The sequence below is a fragment of the Schistosoma mansoni genome, chromosome W (assembly GCF_000237925.1).
Source record: "Schistosoma mansoni strain Puerto Rico chromosome W, complete genome".
NCBI lineage: Eukaryota > Metazoa > Platyhelminthes > Trematoda > Strigeidida > Schistosomatidae > Schistosoma > Schistosoma mansoni.
Genome location: NC_031502.1, coordinates 6476103 through 6490757, shown reverse-complemented (window position 1 = coordinate 6490757; position 14655 = coordinate 6476103). Strand labels below are relative to the sequence as shown.

The 14655-nt window shown below is 31.8% G+C and overlaps 1 protein-coding gene across 1 annotated transcript in view; it reads left to right on the top strand.

The window, feature by feature from the left end:
* Smp_134140 (putative camp-specific 3,5-cyclic phosphodiesterase) overlaps positions 1-14655 on the top strand; it is a gene marked incomplete at its 3' end in the record, with an annotated part of 102172 nt that overhangs the window by 63426 nt on the left and 24091 nt on the right. Inside the window, exons 5-7 of the mRNA XM_018800034.1 lie at positions 9189-9301; positions 10227-10320; positions 13494-13675. Coding sequence (XP_018653888.1) covers positions 9189-9301; positions 10227-10320; positions 13494-13675 — 389 coding nt within the window. The remainder of the gene's footprint in view (positions 1-9188; positions 9302-10226; positions 10321-13493; positions 13676-14655) is intronic.

Below are 14655 nucleotides of genomic sequence, written 5' to 3'. Positions count from 1 at the left end.
TAAATGTTGTGTAACTTACAAAAATAAGATCCGATGATCATTTGAAGAGAAACAATAATTCTAGCAAGTAGAAACCATTTCCATGAACGGAAATTACAAACGATAAGTAAGGAACTCAATGGAATAGCGACTGCATGGCAAATAAAATTACTCAACGTCAAATGGAAATGTAGTTGATTGGTATCTTTCATCTACAATACAATAATTATAATTTATTGGTTACTAGTAAAGAAGATTATAAAATAATTACTGTCACATAAGAGGAAACAATCGCTGATTGAGAATCCTATTTTAGTCATAGTTTAATTCTCAACTGTCTATTCAATGAAAATACTTCGTGACTTTAATGTTCATCTGTGATCATGATATGTCTTGCTAATTGAACGCTATACTCCTATGATCCTAAATGTGACTTATCACTTTCGTGAAGATTCTGGCAAAATTTCTGGTGAACGCAGACTGGATAAAATTCTTCTTAATGTTTACTGAACCTTTCTTGTCCTTTGAGAGGAGTTCGCAGGATCACCCCAACAGATCATGTTCTGTCTGAAGGTAGTAAATAATACTTAGAAACAATAAACATAAATTCTTGACAATATGAATTTAAGACAAGTTAGGAATTTACTTCACTGTGTAAAACACAAAAGTGTAAATCTCTTTTCACTAACTAATGACGAGACAAGATATCATCGCCATTCCATAAACTATGTCAGTAAATAACTATCATTATAATTTACAAACATGTTCAAGCATATTATATAAGCATAGCACAGTCAATAATATGAGATCAAGCCGAAAGTATCTGTGACTACAGGAGACTGCAAATAATAGATAGGGATAGATTAGGAATAGTTAATCATATAATAATAGCTAATAGGTCAAATGGAAGCTTATGATAAAAGGAATGTGACGATTTATGTAATCTAGTTACTTAACAGTAATCCAGCAAGAATATATGTAATGATAGTCCATGAGTAATTCCTGGCAGTGACCATTCATTCATTCTTCTTCCAGATATTACAGAATGGCCGTAGATTAGTTAAAGTTAGACATTAACACTGTTAGATGCCGGCCCAGTGGTCTAAAGTTTAAGCGTCTGCGCAAAACCAAAGATCCTGGGTTCGAGTCTCGCGTGCGGGACCGTGGACGCGCGTCGCTGGACAGTTTATTACTAAAACAAAGCGGCGATCCAATGCTTCTACGTTTTTAGCAATATCCATAACCATCATTATTATCACCAATAATATAATTTGGTGTAAGAATGTCTTTATAATAGTTACCATCAATTTTATCGCTCCGTCAATCCTAATTATAACAGATGACATATCTTTCTTATGGGTCATGGTCTCTATCATTCTCAATTATTCCTTTGACCTATAAATCGAAGTTTTATCTACATGAAAAGTAACTGAATTTACGATTCATTAGTAAACTAAACGACTTCGTACTAGTTACACAAGAAATTAAATTTACAAAGTGTATCATTTGTTTGTCTGGATGTGTGTACGTAGAAGATTGGAAGCAGACGAAATAAAAACATAAATTCACCTAGGCTTTCATAGTGTTTGTTCTTCCTGCTTTGCATATAGTTATATTATTCTAAACTGACTTTCATAGGTTGTTGTCATACAATTTCAGCGAATCCATGATATTTATTGTTCCTTTACACTCTATTAAAAAATCTACTTAAATCAAAGAAAACTTTCATTAATCGTGAGTTGCTTCTGTACTACACACCGATAATAAACGGTAGATATATATTCTGTTTGGACACCCGAACAGTATTCCGGACCTCACACATATCGAATGATTTACGTGACGCACATATATTTGGTGCAATCTCGCATCAATCTTTGTGTTTAAATAAATAAGTATACCAGCTGTATTAAGTAGCAGTAGAGAAGTGTTTAATTTTATCTCGAATTTCTGAGATGCTACGCCTTAGTGTTAATGTATTCACTGAGACTAGAGTTGACTGGTTTCCTCTTCAAATACCAACTTGCTTACTGACTATTTACAGTCCTGAATAAAAATAGTCGGAACTAAAAACCACTGGGCGCAGTTTCAGTGGTCTAGGGGTTAAGCGTTCGCACGCGAGACCAAAGGTCTTCGGTTTTTGTCCCGTGTGCGAGATGGAGAATGCGTACTGCTGAGGAATTTCATACTAGAGCAAAACCGTCGTCCAGTGCCTCCAGGATTTCAATGTTGGTTTAGCTTAGACTGACTCATGAAACCAAATTTAAACATACTTTGATCCCGACAAAGCCATATTTTGATAAAAACCATTACATCATCTTTGTTAAGAAAGTTAATGGCTGTTTGTACTGACTAGAACTACTGTTCTACAGACATGATGATGGCTATTTTGGTATTGTGTAAAACTGTAATTAGGCACCTTTCAGTAGGCACAAACTATTGTGTTTATTCAGTTCACTGGAGTCTTGTTTACAATACAATCTTCAGAAATATCTCCTTAGAATATTTTCAAACCTCCGTCAATATAAATATATATAGTAACGCTTTTGGTTTATTATTATACTCAAATATTTCATGGTTTATGAATAAAAGGTTAGTTAAAAATGTTACCATGTAGTTTATTAGAATTTACACAAAAGAAAAGTGTTAGTGATTACATTTTATTCCTTAAATCTCGTCAAACTATTTTTACACAAAAAAATAATGGTTGTAATGTTCTGTCTACAGTCTTTTCTTTTCTCCAGTAGTCTGGTTAATAAATTCTACACAAAAGTGAAACCTTTGATCATGACGTAGTTAGTTTTGAACAAGAAATTTATATGTTAATCGCTTTATCTCTTCAAAATCAATTGTTGAAATGTCTTTCTTTCTATTTTCTACAATATTGTCTTTGAAAAGTGTTTTGATTGTAAAAATTGAATTTGTTTGCATGTGATTAACGCTTAAATACACATATTAATATTGTATACTTGCTTTAAAGGAATGGACATAGATGAAACTAAACATTCAAGCGTACCAACGACTAAAAGAGCATGTAAGAACTTATTAGTTTGTTCTTGGTTTATGACAATTTATTCAAATAGTTATTTGGAGATGTTTTTCCATCGAAAACTTAATTACTAATTGTTTGTTTAGTCTCCTTAGTTATTATTGAAGACGTAAACTGTTTGTCTATTGTAGAATTTTTGTTTTGTATCATGATTTGAACTTTCTTACCTTACAGTATTCAGAATGTAAAGCAATTTTACTGACTTTCTTTAGAATTATGGATTGATACTGGATCCCTTTGTAAGTTTAGATGATTTGTGAATCTCGTTGAATTTCATACATTTTCTTGACTTGTTCCGTTGTGTAACAAATTCAGAAGACCATTCGATATCTAAAGTCTAATGTGAAATGTATTAGGAGTAGTATATTTGTTAAGTCGGCTTACAGTAAACTCTATCAGAGCCTCCAGAGACTCATAAAGAGCCCAACCAATCAGCGATTAGTCAGAAGCTATGCTACTAAAATAACGAGGTCCTGATTGGCTGTTTGACATACTGCTACTATGGAAACTCAAGGTCTTTTAATTACTATAAAACCCCTGTTTTTCTGTACATAAATGAACCTTGCAGTAAAGTGTTTCTCTCATACTCGTGTCTTCTTACTGGTGTTCAAGTCGCTGAGTAGTGCTAGCCCTGGGGTTATCGTAATAGCTTAGGATCTGAATAAAGCGTTCAACCTACCAGATATAACAATATTTAATACATAGATAAATGAACGAAAAATATTCTTTTCAGTTAGTTCTCTTCACGTTTTACAATTATATCATCTAGGAAGTGGCCAATCGTAAGGTTAAAATATCGTTTAAAATCACAGCAAATGAATTCCATATTATTTTTAAAATAAAATAAAATGTTCAGTAGCGGATTTTGAAGATTGTTAAACTTCATTGAAATCATGGACCAGTCAAATTTAGACAACCAGTGTTCACTGAAAGCACTAGACAGCCACTTCGTCTTAGTATAGAAGTCGTTAGCAGTGCACGTCCACGTTCCCGCGAGTGTAAATCGAACCACGAACTTTCTACGTTGCGCGCAAATACTCAACCCTTAGATCACTGTTGAGATGAAGAATATGAACGAGTGATTTTAACAAATTTATAGGTCAAATAAAACCATAAGTTTAATTATCAAAATGAATATTGGTAACATTTAGTGAGAGACATAATAATGTAATAACAAATTATGTTAATAGTTATCTTCCTAAATCTATCAGAGTAAGAATACGTAAACGGCTGAAGAAATAGCTATTCGGATCAAGAAGTTGGAAGTTTGCGTTAATAAGAAATTTCTTCAACCGCTTATTTTATTTCGGCCAACTTCTAGTCTAATTAGTTAACAATCATGATGATATGACATAGTTGGAATAGTGTACATCCGACATCCCTCTTTGTATCTTTACAGCTCGAGCTCATTAATACATCTTATTGTCATTATTATTATAACACTTTCAAATATTTCAAGAAATATATTTAGCGCACACTCTTATTTAACAATTCATAAGTAGTTCAGATTACGTAATCGCTGGCCAAACACTATGATTCGTAATTTCATCATTATCTTTCTTACACCATATTAACCATATTTGTTTTGATTATTAATCTTTTCATTTAACGCACAGACTCATTCAAATTAACATTCCATACAGCCATCTCAACGTTAACAATTTTATTTTGCAAATAATCTGGAATTCATGTGCTGTGGTATTAAACGATGTATTTATCTTACCATTGACCACTTTTTAGATGATAAATTTTGATATATAGTTGTAAAACGTGAGGAGAACTGACTGAAAAGAATATTCTCCACTCCTATATGTTTTCTATGTGATGGAAAACTTTTAGCGAACAGTTTATGTCCTATCTTCTAATTTGTCAGACTACATGTATAATGTGTAGCATTTGTGGGAATGAAAACTATGTGCATTTTATGCTGTGTGACGAATGGACTAATTTGAAGATTAGTTTTGCATCACGTATGAAATGTAAATTGATTGGGCGATTAGGTGTGCGGTATTTGGATTGACCTGATAGTCAAATCAATATTTGAACTGTCAACTTAGTTTATGTGTATATAAATTTAGTACAATAAATTAATAAGGCCAACATTTGAAAGAAGAATATTCTTTTCGATAAATTCTCTTCAGCTTCTACAATTATATATCCCAATTAATAATCCGAAAAAATGGCCAGGTTAAAGGCAAAGTACATCGTTTAAAGCATGTAAATTTAAGAATGTCAAATCAAATAGAATAAAATTGTTGATATGAATCCTATAGAATATTAACTTGAATCTGTATATATGTTAAGTGGAAATTTAATATCTGTGATCAGAATAAATATGGGTCAGGTAGGGTAAGAGAGATATGATAGTTCGATTACAATTCGATCAAGTGGAAGACTAAATTGTGTGAAAAATTAGTAATAATCAATGCGAAGTGAATGAATCATGTGTAGGGGAGATTAATAATGATGTTTAACCAATAGTAATAATATTAATACAAAGCAATTAGTCCCTTTGATTTGTGAATAAAGATAAGAGAGACAATTACATTTGACCTCGAAAGGTCGTAAGTACAATAGGTCATCCAATAGCTAAGATTACTATTGAGTCATATCAACATTAACAATTTTATTCTATTTGGTTTGACAACCCTTAATTTACATGCTTTAAACGATGTACTTTGCCTTTAACCTAGCCATTTTTTTCGGATTATTAATTTGGATATATAATTGTAGAACCTGAAGAGAATTTATCGAAAAGAATATTCTTCGTTCAAATATTAGTCTTTTAATATGATGGGGATCTTTAAACGATTAAAATTAATAAGGATACGAATGTGCATATTCACTTAGACTTAAAAAATGTACCTGTATAAATGTTGATTATTGAACCTGTAAACAATTACAAATAAATAATTAGAATAACTTGTCTGGCTTTAAATCTATTTAGACACAAATAAAGATGAATGAATCAGCAACGTTATCATCATAATTTAAAGAGTAACAGAGTAACCATAAATTATTGTAACTTCGATTTTTGTATGATGTAAAGACGTAGGGTGGATTATGAGATTAAACAAGCAAAGTTGGTTTTTAAGGTATGATATGGCCATAAATTTCTTGGTATGAGAGACCTGAATAGTAATTCAGAATAGTAAGTAAATGATGCAAACTTTCAAGATTTCTTGATTCTATGGTTATTTTCATTCAACAACTAACCTTAACATCTGTTAGGATAGCATAAACTGCACAACTAACAACTTTATTAAATATTAATGAATGAGAGTCAGTCTACAAAGTAACAGTATATAAAACACACTACTGATTAGTTTTCGTCTAGTTTTGAGATGAAACAAAGCTGATAGCCTTATGAAATATTGTACTTACATCTTAGTCATTTCCCCGCTTTTTTAATTTGAAATGCCTTCATCCGTGTAGATGTATTGTCGAACCAAAATTTAATATTCATTAAATGCAATTATTATTCATAGGATTTCATAAATTCAAATCAGTAAAAATAATTCGCAGGTTTTCGTTCAATGTAATGATTGTCTTAGAAAATTATTTACTAATGTTCAGAGTGATATTGTACATTGTAAACATAAACACCTTGATATTATTATAAAAAATTGATAATTATGAAATCCTAATAGTTGGATTCATGAATCAATCTAAGCTAAGCCACCATTGGAAACCTGAAAGCAATGGATGGCCGTTTCGCCCCAGTATGGGACTTCTTACTGGTGGTCTAGCTTATATCCACTCATGTATTGAACTGTTAAAACTACGATCTCCACAAACCATCCTCATTATAATTATGAAGTCTATAAATTCTAAAGCATTAAAGCTGCTTAAAAAATGCAGATGTAGACTTCCTGGTTGGGGACTAATCAGTGACTGCCACCAGCAGTTAGAGACGTTAATTTATTTGGCTCAAAATTGGTTATAGTTGTATAGATGCATCAGCATTCAGATTATCTTGAGTTCCAGTATTCCTTCATACATACCTTTCCACTTTGCCTATTCACATTTTTAAGCCTTTTTCATTATCACTGCTACTATTTTATGTCGAATGCCTAATACTATTCAAATTACTAAATTGATCTGGTCCTGTTAATATGGTATGACAATTTGAGATAACGCAGATTTATTCCAAGTTTCATGTTTCATATGGTTCATTGATTGACTGGGTAACAGCTAAACGCTACAATCTAACTTTCAGTAATTTTTTGTCATGCAACATTAACGTACGACGAATATTTCATGGAAACATTTTTTTCACTATATGAAGGAAATTGTAGCTGAATAAAAATGTAATTATCTCGCTTTTAAGGTTTGATAGCTTCAGGCATCACTATTTACTTCCATAGATATTTTTGATATCAAGTGATATACTACCTATCATCTAATAACAAATACATTATAGTCTGAAATGCAAAGTATTACGAACAACCGTTAGTAATATAAGCATTGAAGACCAGGATACATTGAACGGATGCTTTGTTTTCGTAAAGAATTACTCAGCTTTGACCACATATAACCCAACTGGGGTTCGAGGCCAGGACATTGAAATATCATGTTGACTGCTTTATGTTTAGACTACTGAAATGGCATCCAGTGGTTGATATGTCCAATTTTAATAAACTCGCAGTATTACGCAATCATTTTTTACTGTCTTTTGTTTCGTGCTTGACACAGCTGAACTATACTTGGCACGATTACCTCTTAAAATTGGTCGCTATTGAGTATCACACGATTGTTGAATTCTCATAATTTATAACCACAACCTTTTTATTTTTAAATTCCATATAATATTCTTAATAAATATGAGTATTATTTATTTTTCTAATCTGATCAGTTTACAGGGATTATAAACAAACACCTCAACTTTTTATTGAGGTATTTTGTAATCGATATCAATCTTGTGAAATTTTCTTGATGATATTTACATTACCTGAGTAGATATAAGTTTTACGATGGTTTACAATGAGTCAGTTAATTTTCTCAGCAGTATTCATACATATGTTGGGTGCACAATATAGTTGGTTACTGTTCATCAATTTAAAATACGGTTATTTACAAAGAAAATGATACTTTTAAAAGGTTCACCATTCTTTAAAAACTGATTCATTTCTATTTCTCAATCGTAAATGAATGTATGTCTATTCATTTAAACGAATCATGAACTGATGTTAGCTGAGAAACCATTTAAAAATTAGTTGTTGGATATTTGAAGTTGTTTGGATAAACAGTGGATAGAAATTTCGTTGTCTTTGGCATTGTCAGTGAAACCGAATAATAAATATTCCAGTTGTGTTTGCAATCCAATATAAGACTGATTCTGACTTCAGTGATTTTGTGGTGTGTGGCACTGGTGTCGACAGATATGAATAGCACATAACACCAATTGAAAGTGGAATGCCTAGAGTCAGTAGGTTGAGAAATTCGAAGAGAAGAGGACGAAAACAGAGAGCGGTTGATATAGAAACGAAGGAAAAACAAATTATGAGACAATTGATGGATATTTTGCAAATGAAGTATTTATTGTATGGTTCTAGGATTTTACCAAGGTATTCTGTAATATTGTTGTCCCCACTGGTGTTCTCGTTCACAACAATACATAGAGGCTATAAAAGGTTAGCAGTTTGGTTACCTGATGTATAAGCTGCCTATTTAGACAACTGAACAAAGTTTGTTTTGGTTTAACTAATTATAAATGCATATTCCACGTCTAATACACGTACTCCTTGTAGATATTTAACCAAAAAGATGTTGGTCAGAAGACATCGATTTTTTTCCAAAATCACCATTGGGGATAAATAACATTACACACCTAACACTTATGGATAAGTAAAGGAATGTAGATCTATGGAGAAATAACAATAAACAATTCATTGTTTACCTGATTTGGTTTGGTTCTATTGTGTCAGATTTATATTGTTGATGAAGAAAAGGTTGATTAAATTCCAATAAATCAAATTCTATATAGAAAGTCGCATTTAATCAACAGTTTTATGATGATTATTACCAACTGCCTAATACTTAACTACATTCCAAAATTTAGCACATTATGTCGACAAATGTTTGTTTGGAATTTCTTAAGAAATGTTCAATTTTTCTACGCATATAATTTGTGGCTGGATGTTTATTTTTTATCTCTTTCAAGGTAGTGATTATAAAATAATTGCAAATGAAACTCTTGAAGAATTGGAATGGTGTCTTAAACAATTGGAAAATATCCAGACGAAGAGGCCTGTTTCTGATATGGCTTTTTCAAAAGTGAGTTTATCAGAAGTAACTTATTTAACAATTATAAAATGACGAAAAAACTTCATTATTACCATTTAAAGTGGGCTCATTTTATCGAATATCACAAGAAAATAGTTATTTAATCAACATGTTCACTTTGAAGAATATAACAGCATTATGCGACACTCTATTCAAGGATGCATGACAGAAAATTTTTCATCATTATTAGTAATCTTATAGTTCATAGTAATGCTACTACAGTGATTAAAGTCAGAGTGTTTAATACGAACGTCGAGACAGCTCTACTCTACGGAGCTGAACTTTGGAAAACTACTACAACGTTCATCAAGAAGATACAAGTATTCATAAACAAATGTCTACAGAAGATACTCAATTTTATTTTTACCGGATACTTTCAGCAACATCCTACTATTGAAGAAAACAAAACAGATTTCAGCTGAGGAGGAAGTTAAAAAAAGACGTTGGAAGTGGATAGGACACATATTGAGGAAATCATCAAGCTGAATCACGAGGCACGTGCTAACTTAGAATCATGAAGGAAAACGAAAATGAGGAAGGCCAAAGAACATACTGCGTTGGGTATCGAAAAAAGACATGAAAAGGATGAATAGCAACTGGAAAGGACTGTGAAAGATTGCCCAGGACAGAGTTCGACGGAGAATACTGGTTGGCCTTTGCTCCTTCACGAGAGGTAACAAGTGTAATTAAGTAATTAAGTATGTGTTTGAAGTCAATTAATAGGTCGGTATGTAAATTTTATGAATAGCGCATAAAATATTTGAAGTGAACATCAAATGGAACGAATGCCGTTTATCGAAATATATATAAGTAACAGTGACAAAAATGAATAAATCTTTCTGTCATTTTTAAATAATAATTTTAAACTAACAGTTCTATTTTTTTCATTTGTTTGTTTTTTTCTTTTTTTTCAAAGTTTAAACGTTTACTCAACAAAGAGTTGAATAGTTTTGGTGAAGCTGATAAATCTAGACATCAAATATCTGCATATATTTGTGAAACATTTTTAGGTGAGAGACTTATTATTAATCACCATTTACGCCTGTTTATAAAATTAGTTGAACAGTTGTTCATTTTAATTGTATTTTTTACGTAGTGACATTTTGGACAGTACTGATGAGTGTATGTTGATTTACAGAGATATTGGAATAAACAAATAAATTTGCCTGTTATTGTACCACTTCATATTAGAACATTCATTTAATAAGCTTGATCACTTTAGTTCTACAATATCAGCAATCCAAAAATTATCAACCTCTTCTAAGTAAGCAACCGTCTTACAAATCTATGGCTGGTAAAACAAGGTAGTTGGTAGATAACAGTACTTGTTTAATTGTCCGTAATTAATTTGAAAATAAATGGGAGTTTTATATCTTCAAAGATATAAAAGTATCACGAATTTTCTGATATTGCTAAATGCTAGACGTGAGTTAGAATGTCTATATTCCTACAAGTGGCTAACATCTACATAAAATTAACGAAATGTATCATTTTTTTTATTGAAATTATGAAACCGACATTTCATTATCAAACATGGTAACCGTGAATATATGAATATATATGGTCTGTTAACGTTGCAAATTTTCCTACAAGTGACTATTACATACGTTTCTTTGTTTTGTAAAGTATCTATGAAGTGATTTACATATTAATATATATATATATATATATATATATATATATATATATATATATTTGTCTGCGGCAAAAGCTCATGTTTCGCACTTGTCATTTACTATGGTCACCAGGTTTTATTATGCAACATTATGTTATCTTTCACTTTAGTTGATACATTTTGTAAACTTTTCATCCTGTGTTATAAGTAACCGATAAAGTTTGGTAACACACAATGAATTCACATTATTCTGCTTCATTAGTTACTACTAATCTGCATAAAAAAAAATAAAGCTGGATATATATATGAAAACCCTCGATAATTATTACTCACTTAACATGCCTTTCATTGGGAATGCTTGTGTGTGATCACGGCTACTCACTGGAACTCCGAAAAGTGTATCTCGAAGCTAGTCATTAGTGATCGTATGATAATAATCAGTATAAAGTTTTGAAGATTGTTGAGCTATATATGAAATCATGAACTGATCAATGTTAGCAAAGCACTGAAAGCATAGAAACACTGGATCGCTACTTCATCTTAGTATGTAACTCTTCAGCTCCGCGCATCCGTGATCTCGTACCCGAGACTCGAACTTAGGATCTTCACTCTCGCGCGAACGTTTAATGTCTAGACCGCTGAGCAGGCACCCAACGGTGTCAATGTCAAACTTTGAACAATACAAGATATTGTGCGACCACCTTCTACTGAGTTCGGCGGGTAACTACCTGGAATATAATGATCTGAAACTATTTATATTAGTCTAAATTAACTTTTACGGGGGACAAAGCTTATAACCTGCCCTTCGACCCTGAGATAATCAACATGTGCACCAAAAGAAATGAAAAAAGCAAACTTTAAAATTCATGATTTTGATTGGTGTAGAGGAAAATATCTGATTACTCTGATGAATTAAATTTCATCATTATCTTTTAATTTTATCAACCTTGGTAAAATATTCATTGTCAGGAATTGCTAGGAATCAGTATCAACTAGAAATCATTCGAAAGCCAGAAATTAATGTTTTAATATTGTTTGAGACTCTTTGACAGTATGCAGTCATAACAGTACCAGAGAATCGAACCCATGACCGCTGTTTATGTGACTTATGAATTACTCTAAATGTGAATTGTCTAGATAGGAGTTTTCAATTTTTTTTTTCTACAGCATTATAATTGTACATGTTCATTTATGCAAAGATATTTACGACTGTCCGATTACTGACTGCTGATCAATTTCATTTCTGTCAATTACTTCTTAGTGCTTGTCGAACTCTATCCACCAATTTGCAATTTGATCACTAGTCTCAGTAACTCAACATTACGTGCATTATGTTGAGATGCAAGGTGGTGGTTAGAGGTCGTTGACCCTGTTGAAACCTTATCGAACTAAATGGTTTTATTCATGTTAAAAAATACATTTACAAAATAGTCTATGTATTTTTAATAAATCACTGTATATGTGGAAGATTCGAGCTCATTAAATGAAGTGAATTCCTCGCATTCTACAATTTTTAATTTCTTCGCTTTGTCGAATTGTCTTGAAGAAAGGTAACCTTATGTCGTACAATTTATCTTTGCAAAAAAAAGGAACCATATTGCTTATTTTACTTACCTACAATGTGAACAGTACTGTTTCTACTATATTGCTTACCAGAAATTCCAGGTAATATCTGATTAGTGCTTCAAGTTTATTTATAGTAGTTTGAAATCGAACATAATATTTACTTCGGCGCATCCTTACAGTGGAAGCATTATTATTTTAACATGGATTTATTCAGTGTTTTTTAAATTAATACGGATGCATTTAATTACATTTTCTTGAACTGTGTAGACACAAGTAATTTACAGATAAACCAAGCTGATATATTTTTCCCTTCAGTAGGTGTAATTCGTTTATTTTTACTTTATGAAAATCTTGTAGTTTTAACATAAGTATACAACAACTGTAAAATAAAACTTAACCATAGACACTAAATGCCTGTCTAGTCTAAGTTTGAACAGTAAACTGCAGACTGGTTTAAATTCGTAATTATAAATGATTATTTCATCTGTAAGCCTAGTAATATGTAAACAAATATTCGTTTATACGAAGGTCTGTCTTACTGATCTTACTAAAGCTCATATTCGATAAATTTCTACTACACCCTTACACTACTTTTAAAAGTGTACCTTTTAAAGCTTATACTCTGTATGCCTCTCCTAAAGATTAGCTTATCGGTATATATAAACAATCAAATAAAAATTTAAATCACTAATTACTATTGATGATTTTAGATGTCTTCCATTTATTATTCCAAATGTAATCAGTTTTTTCTTCTATATCGGATGGGTTTATTGAAAAAAGCAGAAACTGAAAAAGACGTTGAAACCAATGAAGAGATTGACTCTATGCTGGAACGACGACGTAGTAGTGGTCAGTCGCACAATTCAACCAGTGGACAGGATACAAACACTACAAGTAAAAGGCAGGCTTCAGGAACTGGTGATCAAAATGCTAATCCAAATACTACAAGGACACCGGATACTTCTTCTTCAGTTTCCTCATCAGTTATAAAAACAAGAATAGGATCAACTGGAAGTATGTCAACTGAATCTCGTAAAAGCGCTCAACTAAATGATTCTAGCGGTTTGCTAACAACAAAATTGCCATCCAGTTCAAAGTTAACGAGTCAAAATGTAGACGACGGTAACGGGCCATTCCTACCAATTCATGGGGTTGAAACGCCTAATGATAATGAGTTGGAGGAAGTAAGTTCAAACAATTTGTGTGGCGAAATATTATCGTGTTAATTTTGAAACATGCAAACTAATCTTAAATTACCAATACTGAAAGCAAAGAGAGACAAAACTATTCAATTAGACAATATAGTTGTCTGACTAATCGAGATATGTATGTATTCAGGAGACTAATTAGGTCCACTGGTGGAAGTGATCCTGAACATAAATGTCCAGCATTACAAAATATGGATAAGTTTAAGTATTCCATATTTTGATTCTTCACTTCGTTACACAAAGGGCATCTCTAAGTTATGTGAAACTCACATTCAAACTTGTAACAAAATACAATGTTTCGCCATCCAACAATCATCCGATCTTTAACGGTATTTAACATTCAAAGTAACAGTTGGATAATTTAGATTTAGGAATGAAAGCCTGATATATAAATTCATTTCTCATGAAAGTCAAACGGTTGTGCGAAAATATAGACTTGCTAAAAAAATTCATTCATGAAACATGCTATTCGCTAGTAATCAATTTGAATTGAAGTTCAACATGACATAATTTTTAGTTAATTTTCGAAGGATTTATTGGTGGATCCCAGTAGTTATGATTCTTCGGTCATACATTTTCTGTACTCCACTTCGGTACAGTCAGTGCCACTTGATTCTTCAGTAAATACATTTTACTAGGTACTATAAGGCTGTTGTTATGCTCAATGACTACCACTAATAATGGATGCATTCATCGTACAAACTGTATGTGTAAAGTTTTCTTACTTAAAATGTTTAGATATCAACCATCATTTCCTAATCCAACGTTACTAGTTGAGTTTTATGTTTCATCTATTTTGAATATTTATACACGATAGCCAAGAGGTATTCTAACTGTCAATGTTGAATATTTCTTAGTTGTTGACATACGAAATATTTCTCAAATCAGCAGAAGCACTAATATGATCTTCATTATTCAATGTTTTTAATTTATAGAAAATCTCAGTGAGAATAAAG